The 27,981-nt window shown below is 46.6% G+C and overlaps 1 protein-coding gene across 2 annotated transcripts in view; it reads right to left on the minus strand.

The window, feature by feature from the left end:
- The window catches only part of LOC121582287 (CD276 antigen), a 69,512-nt gene that overhangs the window by 37,384 nt on the left and 4,147 nt on the right, over positions 1–27,981 (minus strand). For both annotated transcript variants that reach the window (XM_041897993.1, XM_041897994.2), the window contains exons 2-4: positions 21,321–21,416; positions 11,276–11,626; positions 8,759–9,055 (exon numbers count right to left, since the gene is read on the minus strand). In XM_041897993.1, the coding sequence (XP_041753927.1) occupies positions 8,759–9,055; positions 11,276–11,626; positions 21,321–21,366 (694 nt within the window). In that variant the 5' untranslated portion in view covers positions 21,367–21,416. The remainder of the gene's footprint in view (positions 1–8,758; positions 9,056–11,275; positions 11,627–21,320; positions 21,417–27,981) is intronic.

Here is a 27,981-nt window from a genome sequence, read left to right on the forward strand (position 1 = left end):
GTTTGGTATACTCAGTATATGTGGCCATAATGTAGTATGTGCTTTCATTGGCTGCTGTGATATAATGAACAGAGAGGGCCTCAGTCTTTACCTAGAAGTCATTTAGCAGGTGTGTAACTGGGGCCCTGTAGGGGCCTCTAATCCTCTGACCTTCTTAGTGTGCTCCATTCACTACCAGTCATTTATCTCATCCCCATCTCTATATCCAGCCAGTCAGCCATCCAGCCAGGAGTCTAACAGAAGGCACAGCGCAGAGGACTTGACTTGGTTAGCATTTAGCTCAGTTGGCATAGGGATCAGATATACACTGATGGCTCTGGAAAGTCTATCAGGAAATTGTCATGCTCTCTGTGTCTAATGTAGGATCATGCTGGAGCAGCAGTTTGAAATTCAAATGAAGTTGTATTAGTCCTTAAGCCTTCGGTTGGTTACGCACCATTTTACCATATATATTAAACAATCTATCTTATTATGGATTTCAATATCATTTCACTAGAATCGTTTTAATTTAATTTTGCTATTTCTCTCAAAGCCATTTCTGCTACAGATCCCCGTGGTAATGTTTTTAAGGTAAACATAATGGAATTGTATCTTATTTGATAACGAGGGACATCTACAGTACACGGTTGAGGCCCCAAATAACCACAGACGTAACAGAGCCATTGGAGGCGACAATAACACTAACAACGGCATCAGAAACCTTCACTATAGCAGTAGACTACAGCTCTGCTGCTCATCCCCCAGCAGTACAGTAAGTGGCTGGAAGTAGGCAGACAGATACATTATAGATATGACAGACAGTATAAGTGTGGGACTCTGAGATGTCTTGTGTCATTGACGGAGAGTTGCACTTACTGCAGACACATCCATGAGGAGGATCCCCCCCGTCTGATTAAATTAAACACAGTTGACAAAATGAACAATGTGAAAGGATGGAGTGAGTTAATTTCCCTGTGGACAGTTTGTCTGTAATGAGCTGCAGGTTGTCATGCAGGCGTTGGGAGGCGTGGGGTTGGGGAGGGAGTCAGAGACAAAGACAGGCATGGCTAAAGAGACCAGCCAGGCCAGCAGGAAGGAGATGTTAATGTGACCTGAAGGAGATATCAGCCCTCACAGCTTCCCTCTATCCACACCAGTCACATTAGGCTATGTCAAAGATGGCTGCCATATTCTAATCAATGCTTTCATCACAAATGTAGGAGCATAATATTTGGTTTCAAGAGTTAAAGGGCTGTGATGACACTGTCCCTGCAGATGAAGGCAGATGACTCAGACTGACTGCAGTACTAAATGCACAAACTAAATGTTGAGTCAGGTTGAGTCATTTCAGTCACATTTACAGACAGTAAACAAACTATTTTGAGTGGTTTAAGTCCATGCTGCAGGGAGGTAAGTAAGAAGAGTCCTGGGCCAGTAACACCATGCTTAACTTTAATTAATTTCACACTTTGTAATCAATTACTGGTCTCTAGAGCTATCAGTGAGGCGAGCTACCTTTTCCAGGAACGGGCCCAAGTCTCTCAGCGCCTCCTAATTGAAAAGACATTACACCACTAGACAATACTCTTTGTGTATGGGCGGCTATTGATTTGGACTGTTTCAAGGCACCAGAACAAAGCGATTTACGGAGGTTGCAAACATCTTTTGCGGGACAACAATGCATGGTCTTATCTGGTGTAGAGTTTAAGCATCAAATAAATGGATATGAATAATTAAATGACCAGGCCTTTGAATGTATGCCCGACCGTTTTCTCTGGGCTATTCTCTGCCCAATGTCTCTCAAAAGGCTGCAGCTAATATGATTTGAAATCGTAAAGCAGAGATTGACGCCAAGCCTCCAGAAACCAATTCCTCTTACAGGATATAACAGCAACTGTGTGGAATGTACACTCCAAGCCCCTTGGCTGAACCCCACTGATAGTCAGTCTCCCCTCACTGTGACTCTGGGAGGCAAAATAAAAAATGAGCCTGATCAATGACAAAATAGGGCTTTTTCCCTTTTACTGCAGCCATCAATATAAATAATGTCCTGAAAAAGAAACAAAGCAGGAGAGGAGTGCAGGACTTAAAGACAGGTTCCCTTCAGGCTCTGGGTAAGCATAAAGATGTCACAGTACTCCACAGCGTGGAAATGAGAGGAGAGGACGTGCCCGATGCCATGTCATGGTGGCCTGGGACTGGGCCTGTGGACACTAGGCCTTATAGAGTCATGTACTGGCTATGGCTCCCCTGTGGTGAGGTGATGGACAGGACAGGACCACACAGCAGGCCCGAGCCCACACACACACCCACACCGACGACCAGACAGCCACTCACAATAGAGAAGGTCAGGTCGCAACGCTCCAACATTGTATTTTCAACTGCAGAAATACAATACATTTTGACATTCAGCCATAGCAAAGACCTTTTATGCCAAAAGGAGACAGTGAAGATGACAACAGTGAACAGGAACAGGAAGGCATAAATCCACAACACAATGAGAGGGAGCTCATTTTATCTCTGTGATTGTTGAGATGCTATAAGAGCAATGCAGTGAGCAGGAACAGGCCCGGGCCTAATCCCTCATTCAACCCAACAATCCCTCAGAGCGGCAAATGGCAAGACTGAGAGCATGCCAAATAATACTGTGAAGCCATAATACAGGGATAAAATGTCCCCAAGGCAAGGGAGGGAGGGAGAATATTCAAACAACTCAACACCTCAACATGCCAGTGACAGGAGCAAGTGGCCCCAGTTCATAATCCTGAGAGGAAATAATGTGTTTACAAAGACTGGGTCCTGAATTTATTTTTAAATTGCTCCCTCCATTACTCCATCTCTCTATTTGGCTGTTGTTGTGCTATGGGGTCGTGATAAGACAGTGTAAGACAGTGTGTATTCAGGGAGGGAAGGAGGTAAAGATAGAGAGAGGGTGAGAGAGAGAGAGAGAGAGAGAGAGAGAGAGAGAGAGAGAGAGAGAGAGAGAGAGAGAGAGAGAGAGAGAGAGAGAGAGAGGACCTGTTTGTGCACTTGGACAGTAATTAATACAGTGTTCCATCAGGGGAACTGCCTGCTCGCTGCTCTGCTGACAACGGATTCATTTATACTGCTGTTTTCCTCCTTTTCCAAAGGCTTCGTTAATTGCATTTAAATTAGGCCTGTAAAAAAGTTGAATAGAGAACAAGGAGTAATACAGTGTTTTGTTTTTAGCTTTCTTTCTTTCGCATACTTGTTTTTTTAAGCTTGCGTAAGCTTGGCGAGCAGTGCACTGGCAGGTACCAATTTAGACGGCAACATTTGTCAGGAACAAGCCCCCAGAACAGATAATAACACAGTTAGGGAAAAAGGGAAGAGGCTAGCACAAATGTAATGAAGGAAAAACACAGCAAAGCTTTATGCTGTCTGCTGCAAATGGAATGGCTGTGCTAGGACTGCCCATTAGCACCTTTGTGACTCTGTCTCTTCTGACTATTAAGAGTAATGTTGGAGTGTGCATGGGGCTATTGAGGCGTGGATGTGAGTGTGAAAGGGAGCGAGATGTAAAGTGTGTGTTTGTGTGTTTGAGAGATAGGAAGAGAGAGAAACAGGGATAGAGAGAGAAAGTGAAAGAGAGAGAAACAGGGAGAGAGAAACAGTGTGTGAGAGAGAGGGGGGAGGGAGAGATATAGATACAGTTGAAGTCGGAAGTTTACATACACTAAGGTTTGAGTCATTAAAACTTGTTTTTCAATCACTCCACAAATGTATTGTTAACTAACTATAGTTTTGCCAAGTCGGTTAGGACATCTACTTTGTGCATGACACAAGTAATTTTTCCAACAATTGTTTACAGACAGATTATTTAACTTATAATTCACTGTATCACAATTCCAGTGGGTCAGAAGTTTACATACACTAAGTTGACTGTGCCTTTAAACAGCTTGGAAAATTCCAGAAAATGATGTCATGGCTTTAGAAGCTTCTGATAGGCTAATTGACATCATTTGAGTCAATTGGAGGTGTACCTGTGGATGTATTTCAAGGCCTACCTTCAAACTCAGTGCCTCTTTGCTTGACATCATGGGAAAATCAAAAGAAATCAGCCAAGACCTCAGAAAAAAAATGGTAGACCTCCACAAGTCTGATTCATCCTTGGGAGCAATTTCCAAACGCCTGAAGGTACCACGTTCATCTGTACAAACAATAGTACGCAAGTATAAACATCATGGGACCACGCAGCAGTCATACCGCTCAGGAAGGAGACGCGTCTCTTAGAGATGAACGTACTTTGGTGCGAAAAGTGCAAATCAATCCCAGAACAACATGATACCGGTACAAAAGTATCTATATCCACAGTAAAACTGGTGCACTTCACAAAATAGATGGCATCATGAGGAAGGAAAATTATGAACCAACATCTCAAGACATCAGTCAGGAAGTTAAAGCTTGGTCGCAAATGGGTCTTCCAAATGGACAATGACCCAAGGCATACTTCCAAAGGTGTGGCAAAATGGCTTAAAGACAACAAAGTCAAGGTATTGGAGTGCCCATCACAAAACCCTGACCTCAATCCTATAGAAATTTTGTGGGCAGAACTGAAAAAGCGTGTGCAAGCAAGGAGGCCTACAAACCTGACTCAGTTACACCAGCTCTGTCAGGAGGAATGGGCCAAAATTCACCCAACGTATTGTGGGAAGCTTGTGGAAGGCTACCCAAAATGTTTGACCCAAGTAAAACAATGTAAAGGCAATGCTACCAAATACTAATTGAGTGTATGTAAACTTCTGACCCACAGGGAATGTGATGAAAGAAATAAAAGCTGGAATAAATAATTCTCTCTACTATTATTCTGACATTTCACATTCTTAAAATAAAGTGGTGATCCTAACTGACCTAAGACGGGGAATTTTTACTAGGATTAAATGTCAGGAATTGTGAAAAACTGAGCTTAAATGTATTTGGCTAAGGTGTATGTAAACTTCAGACTTCAACTGTAGATAGGGAGAGGCTGAGAGAGAGAGAAACATGAAGAGCGAGAGAGAAACATGGAGAGAGAGCAAGAGCGTGAGAGAAACATGGAGAGCGAGAGAGATATGTAATTCTGGTGGAGAGTTGGTCCTTTCGGAGCAGGTGATGAGGCCTCCCATGAAGTTGATGGAGCTGGGCAATCCTCTGGAGCAGAGCTCAGCAGCACAGCTTGTCTCCCTCCCTTCATCCATTTACATTTTAGTCATTTAGCAGACGCTCTTATGCAGAGCAACTTACAGTAAGTGCATTCATCTTAAGATAGCTAGATGGGACAACCACATATCTCAATCATAGTAAGTACATTTTTTCTCAATAAAGTAGCTATCAGCAAAGTCTGAGCTAGTAGGGGAAAAAACTCAAGTGAGAGTGTTAGTCCCTCCCTTCCTCCCTGTCAGTGACTCCATCTCCCTGCCTGCCTGTCAGGCCCTGGTGCCACGGCTCTGAGATTAGCAAACACTCTCTGCTCTCGTCTCCATCTCACTCTCTGTCATCAACCCAACCCTCTCCTCTCTATCTCGATCTTATCCTGCTGCTGGGAGCTGCAAGTGCTGTGCCAGCAGTGGAGCCGGGCAGAGAGACAATGGTGCTCTCATCCACTGACCAGAGAGACAGAGCGCCTGGGGAGTGACAGGCCTAAAGCCCCCACCGCCATCACAGCCATACTGCCATCTCTCAGCTCCCACAGTAGGGATCCATATCTAAAGCTCTGCGTTCTGCCAGCAATGGTAAAAATGATATTAGACAGACAGAGAGTCCATAAAGCTCAAAGGGCATTATTCTTTTTTGAGGATAGCAAAGTGGCCGAGCGGGTGGGCAGGGAGGGGGGAGGGGGAGCAGATGTGGGATTTAGTCTGTCTGAGACTGAGCTGCTCAAACTGCCACTGCTGCTTTCAGCCAGCAGGATGGTAGTATAGCAGGGCAGGCTGGGGAGGAAGAGGAGGAAGAGGAGGGAGAGGAGGCTGAGGAGGGAGGCAGCCTGCCAGCCTGCCAGGGTTCATACAAGGACTGCTGCAGCTGCTGCCTCTTGTGTCGTCCATGGACGCTGGATGCCAGGCATCTCTTTGTGTCTGTTCCAAGTGGGATCCTACTGTATCCTGCTGCTACATCCATCAATATCCTCCTACCAACACACATTGTAGTCTCTCTCGAACCAACACATGATACGGTCAGTCAGGGCTCAAGCGGGACATGACCTCTTCTAACCTGCACTGAGATAGTTCAGTTGTATATGGCAGTATTGTGTATGTAGTATTTAGTCAGGCAGGTGTTGTGTCATGGGGAGGTACTACTATTGACAGTGGTGCTAATGATGATGGCATGGTTCACAAGCATAACTTCTTAACCCATACCGTTTCAACACATGGCTTCACACGCACCCCACACACCGTTTCATGCAGTTAGGGGTTCATTTTCTCCTAATTAACCTTGTCAAACTATTTCTTTTCCCAGGGGGAGAGTTGTATTACTATTGTAATTTTTCAATCAGAGATTGAGGAAAGTGTGAAATTTTAATGTGCTTGTTCTCTCTCCCCACTCTCTCTCCCTCTCTCCTTCTCTTCCTCCCTCCCTCCCTTCCTCTCTCTCTCTCTCCTATTGGGGAATAGTCCATTTGGAATCTTAAGCAGATTTCACCCCTCCCTATAATAGGATTCTCAGCCTGCCTCAGTCTGGTGTGCGGTGGGCGCAGCGCTGTGATTATCCAGTATATTTACTATATAAACTCTGCTCGGCACACACTCCGGAAGAGTTCTTCTAGGTCAAAATTAATTACAGAGGTTGTTAAGCATACAGCATCTGTTGTAAACAAATGCAAATACATTTTCATATCAAACAAGCCCCTTGTATCCCGGCACACAAAAATAAATCTGCCACTTGTTTACTAACAAGTTAGGTCATCATCAAGCTGTGCTGGTTAGAGTAAGATAAATTAATATTCTCCAACTAGCCCCAGAGTGCTCAGATCACGGCCACTCCATGGCTTTAATCAACAGCTTCGCAGCTTTGTCTCTGGGTTTGCTCCATCCTTTCTCTCTTTTTCTCTCTCTCTCTCCAGCTCATCCATCCCAGCTCTTTCTTTTTGGCTGGGCTATTCTCTTTCATAGGTTGACTGTGTTATTCTCCATAGCCTAGCCTGATATTTCTCTAGGATGGCTTCAGAGCGTGGGTAATTCCTTTATTTCCACTGAGCTGAACAGATCACTTTTTGTTATCAGCAGGTTTCTGCGCTTGGCACAAACTGGCTCTCTGTTGAGAACAAACACTAGTCTAACAGAACAGGTGCTCTGCTGGGTTCGGGGAGGATGGGGAGGAACTCTTCCTTGACACACTGACTGAAGAAGATCACAACCATACTCTCAATCCTTTTATACTGCTTCAGATCATCAGTCCTATGTACAGTTCCTCCTCTGCTCTGTCAGCATTCACCTCTATCTTCTCCATCACCTCTATAGATCTGGACCACTGAAATAACTCTATGATCTGAACCAGTTCGCCGCCTGAGGCAACATCTAGAATACCTTAGACAGGTACCTAATCAGCCTTACGTTCTCTCTCAACAGATAGCATATAAGCATATCAATTTCCATTACTAAAACTACAAGGTGCAATAGTCTCTAGTAGTTACACTATTCTAAAGTCTACTGCAACATGTAAACAGTATTCCTACTATGGGCTTAACAGCAACACTTGTTTACTCTAGGGTTGGTGGCCTTCATGTCATGTCTCTTCCTACTGTGGATTTAGCAACATTGTAATACCCCAGAGGCCTTGTCATGACTGTAGAGTGTGGAGCTGTGGAAAGGCCACCAGGCTCAGGGCCCTGCCGGCCCCAGCATGGAAACAGCAGTTATTTCCCAGCCCAGTGGAGCAGCACTCACTGACCTGACACACACAACACACCGACAAACATACACACGACACACATACTCGCTGACCTGGGCGTAGGGTGACCCCCCCCCTCCCCAGCTTTGCTCCAGCCCAGAGAGCAGGTCCCGGCCAACTCTTCTTATTTATGAGCCATTTCACACAGCACTGCTCCCATTAGAGAGCCAGCCTTGGCTCGTAAGACACACACTCCCTAACCACTCCACACGCTAAACATTACGTACACCAGTAAGGCATCCAGGGTACAGGGGGTCAGGGACTGGGGAAGGGACAGAGCAAACCCCAGGGCCACCACCCACACATCCCAGGAAGGGATTACACCACTCACCCAAAAAGAGCAATGTAAACATATTGATCCACATCCTGGTCGGCAGACATTGGCTGTAGCTTCATCTGAGTGGCAGGCTTGAGCTAGGAGTCTGCTCTGCAGGCTGTACAGCTGCTGCACTACCATTACTTCCATTTAGCTCTAATATTATATCCTTTATCACCTTCTAGCATTACCAAATGTCAGATGAATAGTTATTTTAGTTTCATGGGAATCATCTGGGAAATAATTACCCACTGATCTGTTTTAATGATATGCGGAAACTGATGGTTAGGCTTATTGGAGCATAATTGAACATTATTTTCCCTTCAGTTCTGTCGAGCTCTGAACAGCTAGCTGAATATTCAAGGCATAACATTTGACTGACGGATTGATTTACAAATGCATACAATACTTTAATAGGCAGCCGTGCTCCTGTGTGACTGAAAACAAGATTATCCTGAACTGGCAACATTAAAACACTGTGGGAAGTCTCTGAATGTTAGCTTGTTGTTTACTTTCCAGAAAAATGGAGGCTAGGGCCTTTGTCAGAGAAGACAGAGAGCAATGGGACACACACACCTGTGATGGTGACGGAGGCGTGGCCGTCCTCGCCCAATAGTGGGTTGGTCAGTCTGCAGCTGTAAGTGCTATTGGGCTCCAGGGTGACAGTCAGGACACTGCGCATGCTGAACAGCCCCTCCTCATTGGCCACCAGGGAGGTGGTGACATTGTCCGTCAGGTTGTGCCCGCCCCCGTCCTGCCACAGTACGTCAGCCTCAGGGTAGCCACCGTACGCCACGCAGGTCAGCGCCACCTCATCACCCGGCCGCAGGTTGGAGTCCGGCTCCAGGGTCACCAGGGGCTTGGAGTAGGGGGCTGAGGGGGGAGAGAGGAGGGGAGAAGAACAGACACAGAGTTTTAGCCAAGTCACCAGGGGCTTGGAGTAGGGGGCTGAGGGGGGAGAGAGGAGGGGAGAAGAACAGACACAGAGTTTTAGCCAAGTCACCAGGGGCTTGGAGTAGGGGGCTGAGGGGGAGAGAGGAGGGGAGAAGAACAGACACAGAGTTTTAGCCAAGTCACCAGGGGCTTGGAGTAGGGGGCTGAGGGGGGAGAGAGGAGGGGAGAAGAACAGACACAGAGTTTTAGCCAAGTCACCAGAAGCTTGGCGTAGGGGGCTGAAGGGGGGGGGGAGCAAAGACATACAGAGTTTTAGCCAGATTATCAGCAGTGAGGGACACCCAGGGAACTGTTTAATATGATTCCCATTAAATTGTTAATTACATTTAGGGAGCTTAGCATAACATCGAGCTTAAGATCCCAGAGACATCATCTGCAGCATCTCCTGGTGCTCCTCTCGGTCATCCTTCTTCTCCTCCCTGGAGAGAGCCACGGCTCTGAGCCAAGCCGCCCCACAATACCACACAACCACCACAGCCTGACCCGGCCCGGAAGGGGGGCCTGGGGGAAATAGGCACGGCGGCGAGAATTTGGGACTGCTGTGCTCTGTTCAGGGGTTTGGCAGGAGGGGGCGGGTGTTGAGGAGGTGAGGGGGGTGAATGCTCAGCCTGGGATTAATTCACGGCTCTCCAATCCCCTGAGCTAAAACACAACCAGAGGCGCAGCGGGCAGAGAGAGGAGGCTGTATTCCCTGAGCCAATCATATTACAGCACACAATGGGGAGGGGAGGGAGGGAGAGGAAGGAGATTAAATAACTTCATGCGAGTTGCCTTTTGAAAAGTGGACTCTCTCTCGCTCTCTCAGCACTAAGACGGAATGTCAGCCTGCCACTAACCTCCCTGGCTATCCATTTGACTGACAGGCAGATTTCCACAGAGACCCGTCATTTTCTCAGAGCACTGTGGGAAGGGAGCTCTATGATGTTAACTGTAAATGCCAGCTAAAAATAATACATCTATAAATCGAATGCATGAAAAGGGGCCAATTTGTCACTGTTTTTCTTTTTTTCCTCTACCCAGACTAGCCAGCCAAGAGGAAAACTGTCAAACGTTAACGCTGTTTAATGCACATACATCCATAGAGAGGAAAGGACCAATTTAACAACAAAACGGAAAGTAGTGGTGATGGAGGGAGGGAGGGAGGAGTTCACCAACACTGTGTGTGAAGCCATAAAGAATAATTATAAATAAAAGTGCACTCAGCTGTGATGACGGTCCTCTGATGGAACAACTACCTTCATCACCGAGTTGTTAGTAACAATCAATCTTGGCAGGAACTAATAATCAAAGCCAGTGATTGACCACAACCAGAGGACCACAATCAGGAAGTATCGACCAAACATGTTATGGAGCATCCCTGATGGAACCAAGTGTTTTATGACCAATTTCTGTGCTGTGTTAGGCATCGATCCTAAAGGTCTCACATGATTATCAAAGAAGGGCCGGTGATGTGTGTGATCTACCCCTTTCTTGCAGTCAAATGACGAAATACCTCTAGTGGCCTCATGGGTGGAATGTTATTAATATTTTTCATAATTTCATAATTAATAAACATGGATTTTTAAAAAACACTGAATATCTGGTGTTTCTATGTCAAACGGTTTTGTTATAATTCAGTCTTCTGTGATGTATATAAAGTGTCATATTGGGATGCTAACTCAAAATTGAATACATTTCAACTCTATATCTAACATGGTACAGGTGTCTTAAAAAATAAATAAACATAACCATGAGTGTGAGGTGTATACTTTTGTTTCAAAGTACATTTATTTAAGACTACCAAGAAACACTCTGTGACCCTCATTTAGCCCACTGCAGTAAAAGGTTTAAGAGGGGACTCTACTTCCTGTATGTGAAGCCCTTGAGGAACTCCTTCTCAACCATACTGGAGGAGGCGGTCCAAGGTCCCCATCCTCTGACCTTCTTCTTCAATATGTTTTGAGACAGACAGGAAAAGAGAATGGAGGATTTGAGGATTCGAGGAAAGACGTATCGAGAAAGAGGCCGGGAGACGTGGTAGCTACAGGCCAAGCCTTGGTCCAGCTTTCCCAGTCTGAGGTCGTTATTGTAAAACTTCAAAGAGAATGTGTTCTCAATGACTTACCTGGTTAAATAAAGGTAATAAATGAACAGACTCACCTGCCACCTGGAGCAGTAAGGCTGCACTACCGTAGGTCTCCACCCTGACGAAGCAGGTGTAGCTACCCTCGTCGGCCACCCGGACCCCCCTCAGGAGGAGCGAGGCGTTGCCCGCGCCCAGCTGGGAGGGGTACAGGCTGGTGCGGTTGGCGTAGCGCTCTCCCTGGTCTGCCAGCTGGTCCTGGCTGGCCCAGTAGCTGTGCACGCTGCGCTTTGTGTCCGTCAGCTGCCAGAAGACACTGAGGTCAGACAGGTTGAAGGGAGAGGCGTGGCTGAAGGAACAGTTGAGGGTGGTGTCCATGCCGTACAGCGCCACCACTGGCAGCTCTGGGACCTGTACTTCAAGGACAGCTAGATAGGAGAGAGAGCGAGTATGTCAATAACAGCAAACATAGACATGTGTGTTTAGCCATGTAGTGGAGAGAAATGTCTAAATAAGCTTTAGGGGGATGAATGAACTGCAATAAAGATGTAGCTCCTAAATATCCACTTGGAGGCAGTGGTGAGTTAATAATGTAGATAGTGGTCTGTCTGGTGAGAAAGAACACTCTCCATCTCTCTCCAGAGTGTAGTGTCTCCCTCAACACAACACTGGACTAAGCTGCTCAATGGTGAGTATGATTTGTTTTGTTTTAAAGCGGAAACCCTCCTTAAGGCATCTGATCTCCACACTGCTTGTCTAGACTCTCCTCTCCTCTCCTCTCCTCTCCTCTCCTCTCCTCTCCTCTCCTCTCCTCTCCTCTCCTCTCCTCTCCTCTCCTCTCCTCTCCTCTCCTCTCCTCTCCTCTCCTCTCCTCTCCTCTCCTCTCTACAGCCATGAGCAGGCTCTGCATAATCACTCTGGCTTAGTAGCCATCTCAGACACCACAGAGAGAGAAGGCAGGCTACAGCTAAACCATTCTCAATTTATTCCTGTCTCCACTTCTACAGGTCTGGTTATGTGATGAACATCAGGACAGAAAAAGCCAATCTAACCCCTGGAATCCCCCTGAATCTAGTGTGATGCATCCTAAACTAGACTGCTGCTATTTTTTATGAGAATCTCTTCTGTACTCTTGTCTTTCAGATTTAACAACAATCACACACTTTTGCATGAAATAGTTGTGATTGAGGTGTAACAATTGATTTCCCCATTATCAACAAACAACACTTTCATCCGAGTGCAATCCGTGGATGAGGATGCTCAGTCAAGGCAAAGATATTTTGGTAGACACATAGCCAAACCTCACAGGAGAGAGACCCCACATTCACCAATATCCCCCTGCTCATCTGCAGGCCCACTGCCACCTGCTGGATCCTCACGTAACTACAGGCCAGAGGAAAACTGGGCAAAACACATCCAAAAATACACCATCCACCACATCCAGAAAACCATGGAAACAGAAGAACAACAAGCCCAGTAACTAACAATCACAAGTATGTCATTCTAGGTGATGCACTACAATTCCTCCCAACCCATGTCGTGAAAATCACAAAGCAGATTTTTTATTTACTGACATCAAAACAGCTGCTAGTAATGTTTTCTATAGCCCCATAATGTGACTACACTTCCTCTGCCCACAGCACAGTCGACAATCCAATCCAGTAATCATGGCATAACATTACAGTAGCAGGGTTTATTGTACAGCCAAGGAGGACCGAGCACGCCCCCATTCTCATCGACAAGGCTGTAGTGGAGCAGGTTGAGAGCTTCAAGTTCATTGGTGTCCAGATCACCAACAAACTATCATGGTCCAAACACACCAAGACAGTCGTGAAGAGGGCATGGGTCCTCAGATCCTCAAAAGGTTATACAGCTGCACCATCGAGAGCATCCTGACTGGTTGCGTCACCACCTGGTATGGCAACTGCTCTGCCTCCGACCACAAGGCACTACAGAGGGTACTGCGTACGGCCCAGTACATCACTGGGGCCAAGCTTCATGCCATCCAGGACCTCTATACCAGGCAGTGTCAGAGGAAGGCCCTAAAAATTGTCAAAGACTCCAGCCACCCTAGTCATAGACTGTTCTCTCTGCTACCGCACGGCAAGCGGTACCGGAGCGCCAAGTCTAGGTCCAAAAGGCTTCTTAACAGCTTCTACGCCCAAGCCATAAGACTCCTGAACAGCTAATCAAATGGCTACCCAGACTATTTGCATTGTCACCCCCCACCCCCTCTTTTACGCTGCTGCCACTCTCTGTTTATTATCTATGCATAGTCACTTTACCTCTACCCACATGTACATATTACCTCAATTACCTGGACTAACCTGTGCCCCCGCACATTGACTCTGTACCGGTACCCCCTGTATATAGCCTCGCTACTGTTATTTTACTGCTGCTCTTTAATGATTTGTTATTTAATATACTTTTTTTGTAGATTTGTTTTTTTTACTTAACACTTATTTTTCTTAAAACTGCATTGTTGGTTACGGGCTTGTAAGTAAGCATTTCACTGTAAGGTCTACACCTGTTGTATTCGGCGCATGTGACAAATACAATTCGATTTGATTTGTAGGGCTGTATGGCTGTCTACCAGACTAACGTTCTAGTAATTTGTGTGCGTGTGTGTTTTTGTAGTGCTTTCTGGGTAATGAATAGGCAACAGGCACTTTGGTAGGACTGGAGTGTAAGTGACGGCCCACACAGAGGCATGCACACAGAGCAGGGAGGAGACACAGCAATTAGATCACTCCCAGAGCAGACCGGAATGACTCACTCCAATGGGTTCACAGAGGAGGAGAGAGGAGGGAGAGAGAGGTGAGAGGGGGGGAGAGAGAAGCGAGAGGGGGAGGTAGGGGGAGAGAATGGGAGAGGAGAGGGGGAAGAGAGGGCAGAGTGGGCAGAGTGGGCAGAGAGGGGGAAAATGATGGAAGAGAGGGGAGAGGAAGGAGAGCGAGAGGGCAGCTTTGAGCGTGCACTTAAAGATAATATCAGGAAACAAGCCAGGAGGGGAGAGCACTGCAGCCCATCGCTAATCCCCTAACTCAGACCATGGCCCATGTCAGGGAAGAGATAGCTACTCATCCTTCTCTCCTTCCTTCCATCTCTCTCTCCCTCCTTCTCTAACCAGTGACCCCTGACCCCTCTTGGTGCCGGTCTGGTGAGGGTGCAGCAGGACATTGGGGCAGCATGTTAACACACTGACAGACATACACAGACAGACTGAGAGCAGGAATAGAGCACAGCGTTTCACACCCACTTCACTGCACCCAGAGGGAAGGGGCAGTTAGCTCTGACGTCATGGAAACTGTAAGTGAGCATCTGATGTCCTATTCCTTCAGAGGTGAAACATGGGGGCGGGCAAACTGGTATTGTTGCTGCTTTTAATTGCTAGATATCTCCAACAAACACACCAACATACTGTAGTATCTGTGATCACTCCTTTGGTCTAGGAGGTTGTGGTTGAAAAAGTGTGTTTTGAGAGGTGGTGTCTCCCTGTCTGAGGGCTAAGGGCTCTCCCCGGCCCCTGAGAGGCGATAAAGAGATGCTCAGAGCAGAGAGCGGTGGAGAGAGGGGACGTGACGGCAGGGCAGATTTACACCCTGCACTTTATGTTTATGGGCCCGGCTCTGTTTGAGTGCCTGTGGGAGAGACAGAGCCATGCACTTTCACAGCCGACATGAAATAAACTCATTAAAGCCCTGTGAGCGCTGGCTCACAGACACCCTTACCTCAAAGCGGAGCGCCACGCAGGCAGGGACAGAGGCAGACAGGGAGGGAGGCAGACAGGGAGGGAGGCAGACAGGGAGGGAGGCAGACAGGGAGGGAGGCAGACAGGGAGGGAGGCAGACACACAGGCAGACACGCAGGCAGGGACAGAGGCAGACAGGGAGGGAGGCAGACAGGGAGGGAGGCAGACAGGGAGGGAGGCAGACACACAGGCAGACACGCAGGCAGGGACAGAGGCAGACAGGGAGGGAGGCAGACAGACAGGGAGGGAGGCAGACAGGGAGGGAGGCAGACACACAGGCAGACATGCAGGCAGGTAGACAGACAGGCAGGCTGGATGACAGTGGCATGCAAGCAGGCAGGGAGGAAGAGGCAGGCAGGGAGAGAGGGAGGCAGGAAGCAGGGAGGGAGGGAGGAAGCAGGGAGGGAGGCAGGAAGCAGGCAGGTAGGGAAGGAGGGAGGCAGGGAGGGAGGCAGGCAGGCAGGGCAAGCTAGTAATGGCCCTGTCGGATATTTACATCACTCACTCCCCACATCCCCTCCGCTCCCCTAATCCCTGGGCTGTCTCTTCGACCCCTACCTCAGCTCAACATAACAGTGATGCTGTCACTGGGCCCTGGCTAGCCTAGTGCTATGCTCACCAGTACAGATGCAGCCTCAAGAGTAGTGATGGGGGGAAAAATCAATACAGTTACATATCGGGATAGTAGTGTTTTCAGCACTTGTATTTCTAAACTAGTTTTCTCATGGCTCTCTCGTCCCTCTGCAGCAGACATATGGTGAGCAATATATTTGGACCATGGAATCACAATAAAATCACAGTATTGAATCGCAATACATATAGAATCGTGAGAATCGCAATACATATCGTATCGGCGCCTAAGTACCGAGATGATATTGTATCGTAAGGTCCCTGGCAATTCCCAGCACTACTCGAGAGCCACCCTGAACATGTGAGCTTAGATGAATGGTTTGCTGCACGGATATCTCTGTTAGCACAGATTAGCCCCGGCTAGTGCTAAGCTAAGCTATACAGATGAGTGGAGCAGAGAGGCTGAGGGGACTGCTGAGTGTGAAGCAGCATTGCAGGCAGCAGGCAGGCAGGGGGTGGGAGGAGGATCACAGGCTTCATACATAGGCAGCTGACAAGGTGACACAACATGGCTCTTGGTAAACAAATTCCTGAGCCACGGTGGCAGTGACATCTCACCTCACTCCTCCAGACGCAGGCAGGTGCACACAAACACACATACACACACACACACACACACACACTCGCACATACACAGCCAGGCAAATGCAGGCACACACATCCACAAGCAGAGGGCATTGTTATTCAGCTCAGTCCTGGCTCCTGACAGCTCCACAGCACTGTGAGAGTCAGTCTGAGACACAGGGCATTCTGACACTACAATATACACTGTCATAGTATTGCTCCACAACAGACAGGTCCGAATCACTGTGTTCAGTGACACCCACACACACCCACACACACACCTACACGCAGGCACACACAAACACATTAACATCTCACTCTGCTTGTGATCACTAAAGTTGAATTCACTCAGTCCAATAGAATGTACACCCGTATCCACCTCTAGTAGAATGCAATACATAGCCTAAACATTCTGTGTTGATGTTCCATTCAGGTTCAGCTGACCCTGGTCAATAGAACACAACCCTAAACAGAAATACCTAAACCTGTAATAACCTGATCCCTTTAATAACCTGGGCTGTTAAACACAAGGGCTTCAATAAGACCACAACCTCCATCTCCCTCCAGCTCCTGATGCAATAACCCACACTGTTCAATAACCCTGGTTCATAACTGCTTCTCCAATAAACACACAATAGAACGCAGCTTCAAATTAACTCTGCTTAATAACATTGAACAGCATATAGGTTATCACCTACTAGGCCAATATGCACCTTACACACAGGTTAAATTACCCCTGCTCGATTACAGATGGTAGAGCTACCAGTAGTCCTGTTCATTGGAAGATGTTAGGTACACATGTTCGGAGATATGGTAAAGCCCCTTTGTAGAACATGGCATAAAGGAACAGCCATGATAAGAGTGCACAACCATACATACACTGGAAGGCAAATCGCAGAGGTAATATTGACTTAACTAAGTAAAGACACACAGGCACTGGAGTTATAGTGTTCTGTCTGGCTAAGTAGTGAGCTGCTTAAAAAGCTGTGGCAATAATGCCCCCATTGGGTGGTCAAAAGTACTGCAGTTCCAGACATGTTGGTCTTCACATGAATTACCCACCTGAACATCAAAAGAACAGGAAGTTCACAACAGCTATTCTTTCAGTAAATGTTGTTGTTCAAATATGCCAACTAAAGCCTTTCTTCAAAGCTTTTCTAAATCACACTGTCCAAGCCCAAAACCTTTCAAATATGTCCAGGGGAACACAAATAAAAACCAACATCTGGAATACATTGAGAGACGTAGTGGTAGTTTAGACATGGTAAGCTTAACATTGCTCGGAATTAGCACTCGGACACATAGAGAATCTATTCTAAAGCTGTGCCTTTCCTCCCCTCTTGCTCCTGAAAGAGAGACACAAAATGGAGGGGATTATGTAGGTCTCTGAGCCTTGAATAATGGGGTCACTCATGACATTTACCAATTTAACACTGTCTCCCCATATCTGGGCTACAGTCATCATAGAGTGAAAGCCATCTCTGTCTGTGAGAGATATATGAGGTGCAGATAGCTAGTGGAGCAGACAGGAGCTCAGGTTGCTTATTTTCAGCAACGTAATAAATCAAGATGCACCACACTTCCTTTCTCCTGACTCTGTCTGTCTGTCTCTCTCTCTTTCTCCCTCTCTCATTTGTCGTTTATGCTCTCTCCATCTTCTTCTCTCCACAGACAGGGGGGGCGGGTGCTTTATCAGGGGGAGCTGGTCTCATATCCTGTCAATAAGCTGTTAATGGGCTCTGACAGCCAGATAATAGGGCCAGTTGCAGAGGAGCTGCCTGGGAGATAAGGACAAGCCTAACCTTCCTTCACCACCTGCCTGAGAGAGAAGAGAGAGAACACAACCTGGGATGAGTATGAGGAGGGAGACGTAGGAGCAAATCCATCCCAGCAGGAGAGGGGGTGGGGTGGATTTGAGTTTGTGCAGCTTAATCCAAATGACTGGGGTTAAGGTGAGCCTATACGCTATGCATACGATTACAGAAAAGCCAAGCTAAGTTGATCAGAAAGCCAAACTGTATTATTTTAGGGGTGGCAAAGGTTTGGGTTCTAATCCCTCAGATAGACAAGTGTTTGACACCTGCTGGCCCTGGTAATAACCAAAGCCATGTCTGGGAGGGCAGAGCCGTTGCTCAAATCTCAGGCTGCAATTCTGTTCTGCCTTATGAAGGGGTCGGAGAGCAGTGGATGTCTACATTAATGCTGGGGGTTAAGGGGTTAAAGGGTCAGTGGCTGGGGCTGTGTGTCTGGATGTTACCCTGAGCCCGTCTCCTCCTGAAACACAGTGACCTCACTCAGGGCCCCGTAACTGTGGCAACACCCGACCCTGCTTCTCCTGAGACATAGTGACCTCACTCAGGGCCCTGTAACCATGGCAACACCTGACCCCGCCTCTCCTGAGACACAGTGACCTCACTCAGGGCCCCGTAACCGTGGCAACACCCGACCCTGCTTCTCCTGAGACATAGTGACCTCACTCAGGGCCCTGTAACCGTGGTATCACCCGGTAACCGTAGCAGCAACCTGTAGGTAAGTGTCTCCTCTCTCTGGGTGTCAGACAGGGAAGCTTCTTACTCAGCACCAAGCAATGATGCTGCTTTCAGAGCGGTGGTGGTGGGTCATTCATCCTGTTCATCACAGCCCACTAAACACAAAGATAACCAGCATATGGCTCCAGGCCCCGCTCAGCGCTCCCTACACAGAACTGCAATCTCTGCACGTTACCCGCATCAATGTTTAAGTGATCCCACAAGACAGCTTTTTTAGGACTTGTTGAAATAATCATGAGGTGCTTGATGGGTAATGCACTCTGTTTAAATGGCTAGGCTACAGTGCAGAGTGAGTGGGGAGAGAGGGAGGGGCCAGCAGCTCAGTGCATTAGCCAACCTGCTAGTAGACTAACTGGGCATTATGTATGCATCGCAGCGAAAGCAATCTTTGTCGGGCCTGTCCTCGATTGTTTTTAAAAGGATACTTCAGCGGCCACAATCAAATTAGCAAGAACATCACTGATACGGGGTAATAACCCTAAATTGAATTTCTGCGCGGGCCAAAGTGTCCCCTCTCTACAGAATCAATTGCTGTGAAGAGAAAAGGAGGACAGGGAGAGGGCATTCCTAGTTAGCAGACCTTAAAGGCACCAGAGATGCGGCTGTGAGCAGGCATTTACACGCTTCAGGGCCTTGCCATAATGTCTGCCGCTCACTGACTGCCACACTAGATGTGATCTATTCAATTATGCTAATTAATTATAATTACTTCCCAGCTCTCGTCGTTAAAACTGAATCCAGGTCAGCTTGCCATTTTTGCATTTGCATTAATACAATTTCCCTTTTAACGTGGGGATGCTAAGAGTGGGCAGGTGGGCGCAAGCAGCAGCAAATGGCAGAAGCCTGGCAGGCTGGTGGCAGTGCTGACAGAACAGAGAGCATGACAACACGCAATTAGGCAGACAGCATCCTGTTAATGCTTCTGCTTTACACTACAGGCTCTACTGTGTCTCATCTGCTACTGCTGCTTATGGAGCCTGGATGCTAGGCCTACTTACTGGGCTGGTGCTTCTGCTGTTGCTTGCCTGTTACCTCAGAGCAACCCCACTAGGAGTACTGCTACTAGTTTAGTGCATTAAAAGTACACTGAGTATACCAAACATTAGGAACTCCTTGCTAATATTGAGTTGCACCAATCAATAAGGGATCATAGCTTTCACCTGGTCAGTTTATGTCCTGTATACTCAGTGTATATGGATACTAAAACAAAGAAACCTGTCACCACCACATCAAGCAACAATTCCATTGGGGACGAAAACTGACACCAGCTGTGCTAAGCAACATTTTCTTATTTTACGCACCAAGACAATGTTACACACCAACAGCTTAGACGAGGACTCTACCTCTGTACTCTACTAGAGGTTGTCTTGGGAGAGTGCAGTGGCAATGTAGCAGCCTCAGAGTGTAATCCTGTGTGGAGATAGGGGTATTTAATGGCGCAGCACAGGAGTGACACTGATACGGTTATTTAATGGTGGAGTAGAGGAGAGACACTGTAGAAGACAAGTGGGATTAGCAAGGGCCTGTAATCCTAATCAGAGACCTACTGGAGCCAACAGGCCCAGAGGACCCCAGGTCTCACACACACATATAGACACACAAACACCAGCACATACACATGTGCAACCTCACTCACTATTCCCACATGACAGTTTGTCTCTATCGACAGACTTTCAAAGCACATGATTTAGAGTATGACAGAAAACATGCTGTACAATATTACCTAATACTGTCAATCATTCATTCAACAGTAAATTCCAGTAAGTAAATAAAGAACAATCATATATTGTGTGAGGTAAAAACCCTCTTAACTACAACTTAAAGAGCTACACAGTCCGAGATGCCTCCCTCCCTCCCTCCCTCCCAGTGAGAGGGCTGAGGCAGCCGCCACAGCCAGTAATGAGCAGGCCAAAGACCCATTAAGGCTGGAACAGTACTACATTTACATTTACATTTTAGTCATTTAGCAGACGCTCTTATCCAGAGCGACTTACAGTTAGTGAGTACATACAATGTTTAAAAAATATATAATTATACTGGCGTCCCGTGGGAATCGAACCCACAACCCTGCTAGGCCCTAATGAAGCCCTGCTCCTATCTCTCTCACTCTCAGAGTCTCTGTCTGACTGCTGAGTCCAGCACACTGCCCTGAGCACTACAACAACCCTGCTGCCTACAGCCCAGGCTACACCAACCACAACTCCCCCTTCTTACTGGAACATGAGAGGCTGACTCCCCCACCACACTCTCTGACTCACTGGAGAAAAACTACACTCTCTGCAAGTCTCTTCTCAGGCAGGACCTCACCCTACTAGCTACCCAAGGGCCCCATTCTAGCTCTGGCTAGAGAAGGACAAACTCATCCAATTTTCCTGTCCACATAACTTTCTAAATGTTCCCATTCTGTAAAGTTTTCATCGTCTTTACGTTTTGCACTGTTAAGAATATTCGTTTTCAGAGTAAGCCTAATTTGAGCTGTTATTTTGTCTTCCTTGTCATTTCTTTGAAGGGAATGACTAAAAACCCTGTTGAGCGTATTGTTGAGATGGCGGTGGAGTTACACTTGGTGGTAGCTTTGATCTATGGGTAATGACAGGCTGTGGAGGGGGACAGGGGGACACCACCCACCGAGAGCTTGCACAGCCAGCAGCGCGTGCAGCAGGAGGGACAGCATGGTCTTCTTGGGGGTCTCGGTAGCGCGGGTCAGCCTCGTCAGACACAGCACTGTGGAAACAAACACAGAGACATGATCTGATTCACTCTGGCCCAATTAGTTTAAATAGAATGTTTCAGACAAGAAATCATCAAAAGAAAGACAGGGAAGTGCAAACCGCTACTGATCATGTTAATAAAATCTAATGTCAACATTAAACCAGCGTGTATGCTGTGGGAAATCCTGCAAGAGAGAGGGAAAGAGAGAGAGAGAGAGAGAGAGAGAGAGAGAGAGAGAGAGAGAGAGAGAGAGAGAGAGAGAGAGAGAGAGAGAGAGAGAGAGAGAGAGAGAGAGAGAGAGAGAGAGAGAGGGAAAGAGAGAGAGAGAGAGAGAGAGAGAGAGAGAGAGAGAGAGAGAGAGAGAGAGGGAAAGAGAGAGAGAGAGAGAGAGAGAGAGAGAGAGAGAGAGAGAGAGAGAGAGAGAGAGAGAGGCAGAGAGCGAAAGAGATAGAGCGAGAGATAGAGCGAGAGAGAGAGAGAGAGAGACAGAGAGAGGGAGAGAGATAGAGAGAGAGAGAAACAGAAAGAGAAGAGAGGGAGAGAGAGTAAGAGACAGAAGAGAGAGGAGGGGGGAGAGAGAGAGAGAGAGAGAGAGAGAGAGAGCTGTACATAGTACAAGCCATTTCTTTCAGGCCATTAGAGCTGAGTGAAGGGAACTTCCATTCTGACAGGAAACAGCTGAGTCATTCGCCTAGTGGCCTCAGGATGCCCACCAGTGGGAAAACATTAGATGTAGCACACTCTACTGACTCCTACCACAAAAAACTGTGTCCTGTCTCCCACTCTCTCGGTGGGAGACCGCAGAGACACTGTGTGTGTGTGTGTGTGTGTCAGGGTTTCGGTTAGCTGGTAATAGCCGGCTTTTGGCCAAAAACAATTGCCACTGGCCAAATGTCCAGGAGAAGACAAAAAATCCCATTGCGAAATAATGCTTTTTAGTCTATTCATTGATGTAAATACCAGTTTATGTAAATATTCATTGATGTAAATACCAGGTGATGTAAATACATTTGACCAGTCATGCTTATCAGTCTATGGGTTAATTTGCATAATTTTTTGGAATTAAATTGCTGCTTGTGTATATTCATTATGTATCTTATTTATCACACGCACACAGCATACAGATACAGAGCCTGTCAGACAGCGCTTTCATAAGCCCAATCATTGCACAACAATTCTAAATGCAATCGTGTGTTAAAAATAGTTTTTGGGCCACGATTAAAAAGAGCTAGTATTTTTTTTTCTCAACTGGTAATTGAAGCGCACTTCCTATTCGCCATTCAAATGCATAGGCAATCGAAGGCAGGCTTCATCAGCGTGTCACACACCACTTTGCAATGAGCTGGATGCAGTATGCATTTTGAAAACATATAGCTACTTAACTGTTCGAAACCTGAACGTTTTATTACATCTTATTACATTTACATTTACGTCATTTAGCAGACGCTCTTATCCAGAGCGACTTATAGTTAGTGAATACATTTTTTTTTTATACTGGCCCCCCGTGGGAATCAAACCCACAACCCTGGCGTTGCAAACGCCATGCTCTATCAACTGAGCTACATCCCTGCCGGCCATTCCCTCCCCTACCCTGGACGACGCTGGGCCAATTGTGCGCCGCCCCATGGGTCTCCCGGTCGCGGCCGGCTGCGACAGAGCCTGGATTCGAACCAGGATCTCTAGTGGCACAGTTAGCACTGCGATGCAGTGCCTTAGACCACTGCGCCACTCTTATGAGGCATGTTTTACCTTGCTTCAAAGTAGCCTAGGCAATTATTTTATAAACCCTTCCATATGCCATTGAAACCAAGAGCCTATTTCTCTCATGTTCTATTGCTTTCTTTCATCGTCCGGTCGCCAAATGCCTTGCTGAGTTAATAATGTTAAGAAATAATTGTTTATAAACAGGGGTGCACATAACTTTTTCAGTGAGTTACTCAGGTGAGTACCAGCAGATGGTGTCTGGTCTCACCACATATGTAGCATGGTCTTAAGAAGTGCAGTCTTCCTCACTGTCCTCCTCAGTGTCGCCCCCACTGTCCTCTTCAGTGTCGCCCCCACTGTCCTCTTCAGTGTCGCCCCCACTGTCCTCTTCAGTGTCGCCCCCACTGTCCTCTTCAGTGTCGCCCCCACTGTCCTCTTCAGTGTCGCCCCCACTGTCCTCTTCAGTGTCGCCCCCACTGTCCTCTTCAGTGTCGCCCCCACTGTCCTCTTCAGTGTCGCCCCCACTGTCCTCTTAAGTGTCGCCCCCACTGTCCTCCTCAGTGTCGCCCCCACTGTCCTCCTCAGTGTCGCCCCCACTGTCCTCTGCTTCAGCTTCCTGCATGGTAGATGATGAAGATGCTGCAGATGCACCTCCCTGTCCTTGGTTGAGCCTCCGATTAGCTGTCTCCATCCACAGGCCAACAGCAGGCTTTGGGTCAAATGTCTCTGTGGTCTGCTTTGACAGGTGAATGTGCATCAGGGCTGAGAGACGAGCATGTGACAGACGAGATCTGTTTTTTATTATGTTGAGATGTGAGAATCCCCTCTCACAAGCTGCACTGCTTAAAGGCAGTGTAAGAGACAGCTTAACAACCTTGTTGATGTTGGAGTAAGCATCTGGGTTACTTGTATTTACTATTTGGACCAAGTCATACACAGAAGAGGCTCCCAGGCGTTTTCCTGCCTGCTTTAAGCGCATCCATTCTGTCACAGCGGTATCTTTGTCAAGTTGCAAGGTGGCCTCATATTTCTTGAGAATGCTGCAAACTGTTGTGTTTCCAAAACTGTGGAGGTCTTGCATTTCCTGAGGCCATGTTGAAGGATCAAATACTAAGAAATGATCACATTTATTTATTTTATTTATGACTTGAGGGAGTCATATCTGATTTCAAACACTTCAATTAACCCCCTGAGTAAGTGTGTCTTGTCTCTGTCAGCATCAGCATTGGAAACAGTGTGTGCCCTGTGGCTTTCACCATCAAGCAGAAGTGTGAACTGTCAAATGGCCACCATGAGTTCATCCTTACATTCTCCAATGGTCAGCTTTTCCTTCTGAAACCTAATGGATGTGGTCTTCAAAATGTTGCAAATGTCAAGCATGTTTGACAGAAAGCACTGAAAACGCTCTGTGCAGATATGCTGCAAGTCACTATTATCACTCGTAACCAGTTGCATTTTAATGGCTGGCAATAGTCTTGATATTTTTAACAGTGTTTCATGCCTCCATGCAGACCATCTGATATTATGAAACTTACCCAGTTTCACAAAGGAGATCCCATTTTCTTCTCATAGCTTATTCAGTGCAGCAGTTTTTTTTGCTCCACCTTTTTGTAAATAAAACTGCAGCAGCTTGACCACAGAGCGATTAAATGTCTCACAGTAAGGTACATTGCGATCAGCTGATTTCGCGCAATTCTCCAGGGAGTCTCCAACCGCAGCAAGTTGCCGGAGTTTTGGCACAACGCCGTTGTAGATACCTACGTTGACAGCAGCCCCGTCTGTGTACACAGCGACCAACTTTGTTGTCCAGTCATCCAAGCCTGTGTCCTGGAAAAGTCTCACAAATCCGTCTGTTATGGCCTGCGCGGTTCGGTCAGCACCCAATTCAATCAGTCCAATAAAGTCCGAAGTAAACTCTCCGTTGCTGGACACAGACACAATGTAAACGATTTCCTGCTCAGTTTTTGTGATGTCCTCAGATCCATCAAAAAGCAGCTCCCAAAATTCAGCAGACTGCAACTTGGCTCGTAACTCCCCGCTGATGGTGTGAGCGATGCTCTGCATGATCCGTGTGCCTCCTTCACGTGAATGATATGCTGCACCTCCGACATTTACTCCTAGCCGCTTCAGTAAAGGAACATCCTCAGAATAGGAAGACATGGGACGTGCGTGTTTAGCTTTATGGAAGGCGAGGAGGAAAATATTAAACAGAGCTTGCCGCTGATCTTCATTCACCTTGTCTCGCCATCTGGCAAGTGGGCGACTGGACATTTCTTCTCGGCTAGCTTGTTTATTAGCAATGGCTTGCGCCACATTCGTGTGCTCCTTGCTCTTTTCATGTTTGTCAAATAAAGGATGGTTGAAATTCTTTGAGCCTTTATAAAATGCACCTGTTTTGTCTGCTAGATGTGGATTTGAGCGGCAAATCTTGCACCACATTACAGTGCGCTCATCGTTAGCTTCAAGCCACTGCACATCTTGGAGCCACTTTTCCGAAAAAAGTATTTTCTTCGGCTCTGGCTCCAGTTGGCGTTTCTTTGTAGGTGGCGAAACGCCAAAGAAACTGCTTAATGTCTGTTGCTTTTTGGACATCCCTGACAAGCAACATGTCATGTGTAAGGTTAGATGAGAAGATCGGTCAAGTACGCAAAGGCGCGTAGTAACACAAGTGGCATTGCGCATTCCTTTTTTGTCGCGCTTGCGTACCTGCGTACCAGTTATGTGCACCCCTGTTTATAAACATTCTGATCTACTGCATCAGAATCATTGCTTTTTAACGTTTTTTTTTTATTTTACCTTTATTTAACTAGGCAAGTCAGTTAACAACACATTCTTATTTACAATGACGGCCTACACCGGCCAAATCCGGACGACGCTGGGCCAATTGTGCGCTGCCCTATGGGACTCCCAATCACGGCCGGTTGTGATACAGCCTGGAATCAAACCAGGGTATGCAGTGACGCCTCTAGCACTGAGATGCAGTGCCTTAGACCACTGCGCCACTCGGGAGCCCATGTGGCCTAGGCATAGCCTACTGGTTGTATGAATTTTGGATCTATCGTCTGACAACTGTCCCAGAGTCTGTTTGGGCTATTTCTTTCTCGACAAGCTGACCAATATAATAGGTAAACTTTTCTACTATGGGGGATAGTAGATTGACATAGGCTCATAGGCAGCGCGTCCATAAGGCTAGGGGAAGCTTTCCCTAAGTAAATTGAATTGCCAAAATTATATAGGCTAATTATATAAGCATGATTTCGCCACAGAAGATCATTAGCGTCCCCTAGCCGTAAATAAGTTGTGGATTGTTTTAAATCGCATTGCCTACAGTCGGGAGGAAAGGCAGCGCACTGTTTGGGCAGCTTGCGCGGCAAATAACTAATAAATGATTGTTGAGTTGCGACTGTCCGTGAAACGTTGAGATGCCCAGCCAGGCATATCGCAATATTTCCAAATTCAATCGCGGGAAAACATAGTTTGGAAAGCAAATGGCTATTGCTCTAAAGAGAAGAAAATGAAATGACTCAAATCTGTCTTTTCGTTATCCAAATTATCAACTTCATTGAACAAACAACAGTAGGCCTATAGCCTATCTTGTTGGCATCAGCGGAGAGCATTGGCCATATCACCGGTGAGGGCGCACTGCGCATATTCACTCTTTGTCATTGTTGGGTCAGTGCTACTTAACAATTAGTTTTTGGACAATAATTTCCTCCTCCAGTTTAGATGGACGTCATATTCTATTTGTGTATCCCCTTCTTATAGGCCCATTATATGGTGGTCCTCTGTAGCTCAACTGGTAGAGCACGGCGCTTGTAACGCCAAGGTAGTGGGTTCGATTCCCGGGACCACCCATACACAAAAATGTATGCACGCATGACTGTAAGTCGCTTTGGATAAAAGCGTCTGCTAAATGGCATATTATTATATGGACAACGTCGCTTTTATTGATCTGTTTGTCAGTGTCAGCAGAGAAGGCTACCCTGTAATTTGTCGTATTAAAAAATATTCTGCTAATGTCTCCAGTCATATACAGAACAAAAGGGAGTGGGTACACTAAGAGGTGTGGTTAATGCAGTCTTTAGCTATGGTGACCAGATGGGTCAGTTCACAAAGACAAAAAGTAGAAGAAATGCATAAAATGGGTTTTTCCCGTGCAAAGAAAGAATAAATAGCCTATAGCCCAGGCATCTACGCTATACACGCTCAGCCATGATTGAGCGGTCTTTTTTGCAAACAGTGATTTGAGTTATATTATTAGCCTAAATTATGACTATCCAATCTACTCATCATATTACGAATAGTAAGCTATCTTACATAAGTCTGCATGGAATGCTTTTTATAAAGGTGCATTTTTATGGTGAAAATGTGCTTCCCCAAACTTGAAACTCATGTGCGGTCTATGCATAGGCTAGTGATTTTGCAGTTCGCTACTCGTGTTGTTTGCTGAGGAAAAGTAAATGTGGACAGTTATTCTAACATATTCAAAGTGTGCGTTATAAGGACACACGATATTGCATCCTCGACTTGCATGTTCTGTTAAGATTAATTACCGTAATCTAAATGTGATTTTTGTCATTCTGAGCACCGTGGGTGGACGCCCTAATCAGGTTACGCACCATGCATATGGGTCAGGTACTTTTCTCAAATGTCAGGTAAATTTAAATGCTGCAGGTCAAATGTCCGGCGCCACATTTTCATAACGGAAACCCTGGATTGTGTGTGTGTGTGTACACTGCCAATGACCCTCATAAAATGAGGTAAGGAAAATAAAAATAAACACTATAAAATGACAGCAGGGCCACAACAATCATGTGAATATAAACGTTTTGGGGATACTGTATATAGACGGGAGGGGTGGACACTGACCAAC

This window comes from Coregonus clupeaformis, chromosome 15, assembly GCF_020615455.1.
Source record: "Coregonus clupeaformis isolate EN_2021a chromosome 15, ASM2061545v1, whole genome shotgun sequence".
In the NCBI taxonomy this organism is placed as follows: Eukaryota; Metazoa; Chordata; class Actinopteri; order Salmoniformes; family Salmonidae; genus Coregonus; species Coregonus clupeaformis.